The following is a 9752-nucleotide window of genomic DNA, read 5'->3' on the forward strand; positions in this document are numbered from 1 at the left end:
TCACAATAAAAAAACAATAGCAGAAAAAAGTAGCAAATCTCTATAGTTTAAAAATATTTTATATTTGCACTTAAAAGTCAATAAAATATGTAAATTAAATTAAAAAATTGTCATTGACAAATTTCTAGAGGCTCAGTTAAGACTAGCTTAAGAGTTAAAAACTTCAAGAGGGGCCTGTCTTGGGGTGTGTGTTGGGGGAGGCGCACATTCTTGAGTTTTACTTCTAGGAGCTCCATCAGCCTCTCACTGTAAAGATCAGAGAAAAATACTCTCTTGCGTATGGTGGAGAAGGGGTAAAGTAACCATTTTGGAATACACCCAGAGTTCTCTGTTCTTCCCAACAAGGCCTGTCCTCAAGGGAAGCTATTTTACCAGAGTCTAATAGACTGGGGTTTTACCAAAGCCTAAACAACCTGGGGGAAAGGAAATACCCAACTCAGGCTCACTGAAAGATTGAAATTTAATCATAAGACTTTAAAACGCTTCCCCTCCTCCCACACTCCACCACCACATTAATAATAAAACGGATTATAGCTAAAAGAACTGCAAGGCTCAGAGCCTATTAAGGAGTCTCTAGGAAAACTCAGAACAACAGAGAAGACAAAAACAAGGACATAGAGGGAAATTCCAGCTTCTAACACCACATCTTCAGCAAACAGTAAGTACAGCCTAACTCCTAGCCAAATAAACAAAAAAACCTCACCCTAAAGGCTCATTGTTGGAACGGAGTCCCAGAGAGCAGTTTCCAGGCTCTCAGCCTCACGTGGAAAGGTGCTGGCTCGGTTATGTAACCTGCACATGCAGGCACTTATGTAACTAGTTGGCCATCAGCTGTAACCAGTTGCAAATGAGGATCTTGTGGTTCTTGCAGACCCTACTTCCTGTGTCTCACCTGGCCGCCATCAAGACTGTGGTGCAAGAAGACCCCTTTTTGGGGTATTGGCGGATGTTTGCTTCCCATACTCCACCGGCCGCCCTCGAGAATATAGTGGAACGAACCCCTTATCCATGGCTCTACTGGTTTTTTTTTAAAGATTTTATTGGGGAATTGGGGGGAGGGGAACAGCGTTGGGGAATCGGGGAAGGGGAACAGACAGGTAGACAAATTGCTGTTTTTGTTCTTCAGTGTAGTTGTGGAGGACGTTGCTTCACTGGCCCATGTAGGTATGATCATTGTGCTCTTCCCGGCTCCTGGCAGCTCTCGCCAGCTGCCAGCCACTCACGGTAGTTCAGGGCAGCCCACTGCAGACCTGTTGCTGTCTACGCTGCCGCGGGCGACTCACACCCAGCTCCAGGTCGAGCTGTTGTTCATCATCTTAGCTGTAGAGGGCGAGCATCACTGGCTCTCAATATGGGATCCAAACCGCAGTCCTGCTGCTCAGACCTGGCACTCCCAAGCGAGCTCTTAACCAGCTGAGCCACTCGGCTGGCCCCATGGCTCCACTGTTGTTCCTTTTTGGCCTCACCATATCCTGTGTTCACCTGCCGGGAGCTGACCCCATGCATTACACTCATATACCTCAGTTCCTTGTTCCTGACACATCATGTTCTGCCTTCTACAAAATATTACAAGGCATGCTAAAAGTCAAAAAACAAAACAAACAAACAAACAACGAAATACCCACAGACTGAAGAGACGAAGCAAGCATCAAAATCAGACTCAGATATGGCCGAAGTTTTGGAATTCTTAGACTAGAAATTTTAAATGACTGATTAATATGATAAGAGATCTAATTAAAAAGTGGACAACACATAAGAATAGATGGGTAATGTCAGTAGAGAGATGGAAATTCTAAGAAAAAAATAAAAAAGAAATGCTAAAAGAGGAAAGCACTAACAGAAATGAAGAATGCCTTCAATGGGCTCATCCATAGACTAGACACAATTGAGGAAAGAATCGGTGTGAAGAGAGGTCAATAGAAAATTCCAAAATGGACATGCAGAAAGAAAAATAAAACAATGAAAAGGACAGAACATAATACCCAAGAACTGTGGAACAATTACAAAAGCTGTAATATATGTATAATGAAAATACCAGAGGGATAAGAAAGAGAAAGGAATAGAAGAAATATTTGAAGTAATAATGATTGAGAATTTCCCAAAGTTAATAACAGACACCAAACCACTGATCCAGGAAGCTCAGAGAACAATACAAGCAGGATATATACCAAAAAAAACTACCGTATTTGCCGGCGTATAAGACGACTGGGCGTATAAGACATTTCCACTCAAAATACAGAGTTTGTTATATGTTCGGCTGTGTGCGATTTTGCGAGTGTGGTAAAATCGCATAACAGCAAAATCGCATAACAGCCGAGCATACACCCAGCAGCGCTGCTGATGCCTGAACGGTATGTGGAATGAAGTGGGCGGGCATCGGGAGGCCACTATGGCATGGGGCAAGCACTATGGGCAGTCTATCTGAAGTGTACCTGGCGTATAAGACGACCCCCCACTTGGAGGCATATTTTTCAGGGCCAAAAAGTTGTCTTATACGCCGGCAAATACGGTACATCTATATTTAAATTGCTGAAAACGAAAGACCAAGAGAAAATCTTGAAAGAAGCCAGAGAGACAAGATAAGAATTGCATTCAACTTCTCTTCAGAAACCATGCAAGCAAGAAGAGAGTGGAGTGAAATATTTGAAGTGTTGAAAGAAAGAAAATCCACTAATGTAGAATTCTGTAGTCAGTGAAATTATCCTTCAAAAGTGAAGGAGAAATACAGACTTTTGAAGACAAACAAAGAATGAGGGAATTTGTCTCCATTAGACATGCCTTGCAAGAAACGTTAAAAGTTCTTTGGAGAGAAAGAAAAGGATATAGGACAGGAACTCAGATCTACATGAAGGGAAGAGCATTAGAGAAGGAATAAATGAAAGTAAAATCATATGTTTTATTTTCTTCTTCTTAATTGACCTAACAGAAAACAGTTTGTTCAGAATAATAATAGCAATAATGCATTTAGTGATTCTAGCTTATGGATAAGTGAAACGAATTGACAGCAGTGTGATAAGGAACAGGAGGAAGGAATTAGGTAACTTGGTTATAAAGTACTTGCACTACCCATGTAGTGGTAGAGTGTTACTTGAAAGTGGATTTTGAAAGTGGATTTTTATTAGTTGTAAATGTATATTGCATACTGTGGAGCAACAAATAAGAAAATGTTTAAAAGAAGTCTAATTGATGTGCTAAGACAGGAGAGAAAATAGAGTTACATAAAATGTTCAATTCAAACCAAGAAAAAAGCAGAAAAAGAATGGAATACAAAAACAGACACGAGGAACAAAGGCAATGAATGGAAAAAAGATAAAAACTTCACAGCCACTATGGGGTATGGGACAGTGTGAGAGCAGAGGAAACTACAGGGTTCCAATGCTTTTTTAAAGTGTCCAAACAAACACTGCTATAGGAAAAAGAAAAAGATCTCTGAAATGTGCCTCCTGATGCTTTCCCTCTTTAAAATGTCCAACTCTTTGGAAAACTAGGAATGGCAGTTTCTACTTTGAAAATACTTTCTGGGACTGTATTAGAGTGAAAGTCCAATGCTTCAGATCCCATAATCAGGTCATAGTGCTTGGAGCTTCTGAATCCTAAAGCCTAGAGACGGTGAAGCTTCATCCTCCAGGTCATTTCTTCCACATTCTCCTTTCCCTCCAGGAAAGAGAAGGGTATATGTCTGGTCTCTCTGCTGTAAGTGTAACTCCACTTAATAAGAGGGCTTTTACCTTTTAAGGCCTCGTCTCTTGCTATCTTAATAGTTCATCACAAAAAGTGGTCTGTGGAACAGCTGCACCAGAACCACCTGGGATGTCTGTTAGAGAGAGATGTCTGTGTCCTGCCCAAGAACTATTGAATCAGATTCTCAAAGAGTGAGTCTAGGAATCTACAAGTGAGTCTTACGCGCATTAAAGTTTGAGAACCACTGCCTTAATATGTGGTTCCTTTAGAGTTGGGAATAGGGATGGGGTACGGAAGGCCCTTCCCTTTATGTGTTGGGCCAATTTATTGCTTGGAATATTAGTTCCCTAAGTACCTGCTGAATCTATCTGCTAACCAAATACAGTAAATGCTCAAAAAACTCATTGAAACATTTCTTAAGGAGCATAACATTATATCTCCTTAAGGTCTGTAATAAGAAAAATATTTTGATCTTGCTAATCTGGATAGAAGTAGTTTTATTCTAAATAAGTTTTTAAAAATTTTATAGTCTGTATGTCATGTGTACAGAATAGCTGCAATTTTAAAACCATGGGAGTAAAACAAGCCAAAATTTATTTAGATGGTAGGCTTGCTCTAATGCAGATCATCAAAAAAAAAAATCACTTGAGCTTCCATGTCAGTTAAATTTGGTTTAAAGAATTCCTGCAAAAGAAAAACAAATGGTTGAAAACATAAGTAGCTATAGAAAACATAAATCCAAAACAAAAAAAACCCTCACATAGAGTTTTATGGATAAAAAATTAACATATGTGTCAGCATACTCTAAATGTTGGGGGCATGTAAGGTTGGACTAAGAGGTGGGGAAACTGAGTGAAAGGTGAGTGGCTAGGATAAACCAGAAGAGAAAAAAGATGAGCAGGCTTGGAACATAAAGGTCTGCTCATCAAACCCTCCCCCAAATCAGAAAACTAAAGATTTTGAGAAATAGAAAGGTAAGTTGTAAGACAGACGATAAGAGAAAGGGGACTTTTCCTAGACTCTTCAAATATCGGGTCAATGGGTTAGACATATACTACATTATACTAGCATTTTACTTTGTAAGGGCATTGTTACACTCTAACATTAGTATCCAATCAAAACTGTAAAATCACATCAATATATGTATGAGAGAAGGGCCCCGGCTTGATCTTCAGTTCCTTCTTATATTCCTAACTTGGGAAAAAGAAGCTTGGAAACGGGAAACTGAACTAGAGCCCAGGCTTCCATACGTTTTGTTTGTGGAAGAGAAGAATAGATGAGGAGTAAACAGAAATAATAATAATCATTCCCCAGAGGCCTTCCTTTTCAAGAGATTTTGCCATTCAGAAGGGAGGCAAAGTGCTCCTACCTATCAATTTGTCAGTGGTGTGTGTGTATTTGGTGTGCATGTGTTTATTTGGTGTGTGTATGTTCGGTGTGCATGTGCGTGCATGTATTTTGTGTGTGTACATCTGGGTAGTTGTGAAAGTGCATGAGTGTGTATGTTAGAAGGGCATGGGTAGGACTGAATAAATTTCAGTTTATGGCTTACCTTGCACCTATCAGCAACAGGGTATAGACTCACATGAGTGCTTTCACTCTGGAAATGGGATAAAGTGTTAGGTATATGTCTCAGTCTTTCCTCCTCAGCAGAGAAAAAAGAGAGATAGGAAGAAAGAGACAGGACACTCACACACACACACTGAATTTCTCCTAACTTGTGGGGTCAGATCAGTTGGGAGGAAGTCAGTCCTCATGCCTTCCTGCCCTCCACATTCTGGATGGCCAGGTGAGAGGCAGAACTCTAACAATAAGGAAGAAAGAACTGAAGATAGACTATCACTAGAAACTCACCCTGGGTGTTGTGGGAAGATACTGTCTTTTTGAAAGACATACCTGAAGTAGTAGGCCTAACATTTATAAAAGATGGTGTGCCTGCACAAAAATAAGAGAAATAGGAAAACAGTGAAGTAATCCTCAGCAAAGGCCTCTAAAATTAATCTGTGATAGAAGATAACAAGGCAACCCTGTAAGAAAAAGGCAAAAATTACCTGCAAACAACTTCTTTTCTAGTTCTTCTTGAATTTTAAGAAGAATCCTTTCCTGTTCTAAGGCTTCTATATACTTCGAATAACACCAGGTTGGCTAGAAAAACAATTTTCAAAGTGAGTTTTGGAAATATTTGCCCCAGAAAATGAACTGATGGTATGATGCTTTGTATCAGGGCCTTCATTAAGCTTTTAAATATCATAAAACATGCACATACAAATTTATAATTATATGAATTTTCACAAGTAGAACTTACCCATTTAACCTTTTAACTGGGTATCACAAATTGTTATCAATCTACCTTATACTATTTTAATAATAATAATATTTGTGATAAAGTAAAGGTAACTTTTTCTATAGCCTTGACCTAAAATTTTAAATTTCCTTGCCCTATGTTAGGAGGGGTGATGGAAAATGAGGATGGTGATGAACTATTTCTCAGTGAAACAATGTCTTTATAAAAACATTTATAGAACAAAATCTTTATAGATTTCTTACAGCTATTCAGTCACCTTTATATATTCAATTTGATTATGAATTTAGGTGCTAAAGAAAGATCCAAGTTTTTGTGGGGGCTAGTTTTGCATTTGAATTAATCACAATTCTTGAATGTGCATAATCTATCTGAAACTAATGCATATACAGAGCATTCCACACTTACTAAATGGCAGTATTATTATTTTACCAATTGCTAGAGTATTTCAACATGTATACATTAAGTAGCAATAATAATAGTCGTTTATATTTATAAAATGTCTTTGGTTTCCAAAAGCTTTTTAGTTTCTTAACCTTGAGATATATGACATCATCATCATCATCATCATCATCATCATCATCATCATCATCTTCATCTCTCTCTCTCTATCCCTTTCTCTTTCTAACATATAGGTAAACAGGCTCAAAGAAGATTGAGTTATTTTTTTCAGGCTTCAAGGTAATACTGGCTTGTAAGTGTCAAAGTAAAAATTATAAACCTTGTATCTCTATTTCCACATTTCTCCCTTTACTTTTACACCATGTTTCTGAAATTTAATGCTAATGAATGTACTTCCAAATGTCATTATTAGGTATCATGCACTTTTAGATACATCTTTTTTAATATATATAAAACAGTCTTGGTTTTATTTTAATTTTAATTTTTATAATTTCTTTTACTTTTTGTATTAAATTTATCGGGATGACATTGGTTAATAAAATTATATAAATTTCAAGTGTACAATCCTATAATACATCATTTGTATATTGCATTGTATGTTCACCACCCAAAGTCAAATCTTCCGTCACCATATATTTGACCTTCTTTACCCTTTTCTACCTCCCTCCTTTCCTGTTTCCCTCTGGTAATCACTATAATGTTTTCTGTGTTTATGAGTTTTTGTTTGTTTATAGATATATCTTTTTCAATCTATGGTTCCACAAAATTGGAAATTTCTCTTCTCTCAATAAAAGCTTCAGTCTGTCAGCTTTGTAGCTCGGTAGCTGAACTTATTTGATATTCCTAAATACTAAAAAGATTGTTTTTCAAGCTAGTATTATTTAAGATGCAAACATTTTCAATAGAAGTCATGTAAATGGACATAAATTAAGCTTATGAAATTTCAGGGAAGTGATAGTAATGTACAAATTATAAATGTAAATCTAAACATAAAAACTATAAATGTATTAGTTGATGGTCACATACTGGCCAACTTTATGACCACTTCAAAGAATTAAAAAATTGAGACTAACCATTGGCATTCTTCTTTTTTCTCTTAACCCAAGAATATATCAACCTATATATATATTCTATCTTGTTTTTATCTGCCTTATTCTCTCTTTTCCAATAAGATAGTGATTTCAACTTCTATCTCTTAAATTTTCTTTATATGTATCAAGAAATTATTTTCCTTGATTATATTGTCCTAGATCAGCTGAAATTTTAATGTTCTCTGAAGGCTCAAGGAAATTCTCTTCCAATCTTTCCTAGTATTATAATTTTAGCCTCATTTTCAAATAAACGCACTACTACTGTAAAATGACTGAACTGCTGTGTTCCACTATCCAGTGTTCTATAAAGGAAGTGGTGTCTGTGATATCTTTCTTGCTTACCTGTCGGCCATATGCTTGCAGGCCTAAAACTGAGCTACTGACTAAAGAAGCTGCTCCCGAAGTACTTGCATATTGTTTGATTCCATCCTGTAATTATAGTAAATTAAATTATTTCCAAAAGTGGTAGTGCTATATTAATATAAGCTTCTAGTTAAGGAGTCATAATATCAGATGAAAAAATATTTTGTGGTGAGCACCACATCTGAGGTTTTATCAAGTCAATATCACTAACATGACATAATCTATGGTTTTGATCTTTAGTTTTCTTTCATACTAATATAAAAATATTAAAATAAATGAGACAAATCATGAAGTAGAAGGTAAAAATCACCCCTAAATTCTAGCATTCAAGAAAAACCATTGCAAACATTTTCATGAACATCCATACAAATTTCTCACTAGGAAAATGCATAGGTTTAATCTATAATTCTAATATTTATATTTATTACATAAATTTCATACAAATGGATTCACATTATTTGTGCCTTTTTTAAATGTTTCATGTAAAATGTGAAATGTTTCTATGTGAATAAATATAGAACAGGAATATAAACGGCAGGGTCTTTGTATCATTCTCGAAGTACGAGTACTCTAGAACATGGAATATACCTTCGAATATTTGCTGGATGATGAAATGAATAAATTGCATCATCATTTTCAATGGGTGAATGGTCTTATGCACTCAAATATTTGTCAAACAATAAATGAATAAACTATTATCATTATTTCCATGGGTCAATAATATTCTAGTAAAGGAATGTACCACACATAATTTAATTAATACTCGCTATTAGAAATTTAGGTAATTTAACATTTTTTACTATTATAAATGATGCAGTATACATACATCTTGGTGCATTTTTCCAGTTCTTTCCTTTAGAATAAATTTCTGGACATTTATTTGTTGCATTGAAAAGAATGTACATTTTAAACAATATATGTTGTGAAACTGCACTTCAGAAACAAAATACCATTTTACAAGTTCTCCAAATAACACATGAATTTACAGCTCTTTCACCTACTCTCAACCAACACTGGGTATTTTCTTCTTTGTCAGTCTGCATGTTTTTGGTTACCAGTGAGGATGAACAACTTTTAATACTTTTAATCATTTGTATTTCCTTTGTGAATTGCCTGTTAATACCTTTGCCCAATTTTGTTAAAAGTGTTTACCTTATTTAAATTTATTTTTACAACTTACTTACATCATACATTCTATGTTTTCCTAATTTGTCATTTAACCTTGTTTATGTTTGCCATTTAAAAGTTTAAAATATTTATTTAGTTAAATCACTGATCCTTTCTTAATGAATTTGTCACTGTTCATTTTAAGTACTTAATATTAAACTAGATGATATTTAACTAAATGAATGTTTTAATGAGATTCTTTTTCTCCCATTATAACTTTCTTCAGATTGCCTAGTTCTATTTATTCCTTTATAAGAATGAGATGGAGGATATATTTGATATTAGTATTTTTGTTATAAAGGACAATTACTTCTACAATATTAATAAGATAATAACTAACATTTAGTTGATGATACACATTGTTTTTCCTATATATCTTTAATCCAACCCTGCAATGTAAATTCTATTACTATCTCTATTTTACGGGAAAAAAGGAGATTTGGGGAAATGAAGTGGTTTGCCTAAGATACTAGAACAAATCAATGGTAAGGCCAGGATTCAAAACCATGCAGTCTGACTTTAGAGACTACACTCCTGTCCAGTATGCTATTCTTTCTCATATCAAATAATACCTTACAATTGTATAGTGGAACAGCTTACATGGTCTTTTTTGTTTTTTGATAGCTAACCTTCCTTCCTTCCTTCCTTCCTTCCTTCCTTCCTTCCTTCCTTCCTTCCTTCCTTCCTGTCTTTCTTTCTTTCTTTCTTTCTTTCTTTCTTTCTTTCTTTCTTTCTTTCTTTCTTTC

At 35.6% G+C, this 9752-nt stretch overlaps 1 protein-coding gene across 2 annotated transcripts in view; it reads right to left on the minus strand.

Moving 5' to 3' along the window:
* Positions 1-4237: 4237 nt before the first annotated feature.
* Positions 4238-9752, minus strand: part of RGS22 (regulator of G protein signaling 22) — a 177056-nt gene continuing 171541 nt past the window's right edge. Inside the window, exons 23-26 of one of the 2 annotated variants that reach the window (XM_019642522.1) lie at positions 7819-7905; positions 5733-5826; positions 5578-5616; positions 4238-4365 (exon numbers count right to left, since the gene is read on the minus strand). In XM_019642522.1, the coding sequence (XP_019498067.1) occupies positions 4355-4365; positions 5578-5616; positions 5733-5826; positions 7819-7905 (231 nt within the window). In that variant the 3' untranslated portion in view covers positions 4238-4354. Of the gene's footprint in view, positions 4366-4736; positions 5617-5732; positions 5827-7818; positions 7906-9752 lie in introns of those variants that run through there. The other variant, XM_019642521.1, reaches the window with a different exon arrangement.

Source organism: Hipposideros armiger, unplaced genomic scaffold (genome assembly GCF_001890085.2).
Source record: "Hipposideros armiger isolate ML-2016 unplaced genomic scaffold, ASM189008v1 scaffold_70, whole genome shotgun sequence".
Taxonomy (NCBI): domain Eukaryota; kingdom Metazoa; phylum Chordata; class Mammalia; order Chiroptera; family Hipposideridae; genus Hipposideros; species Hipposideros armiger.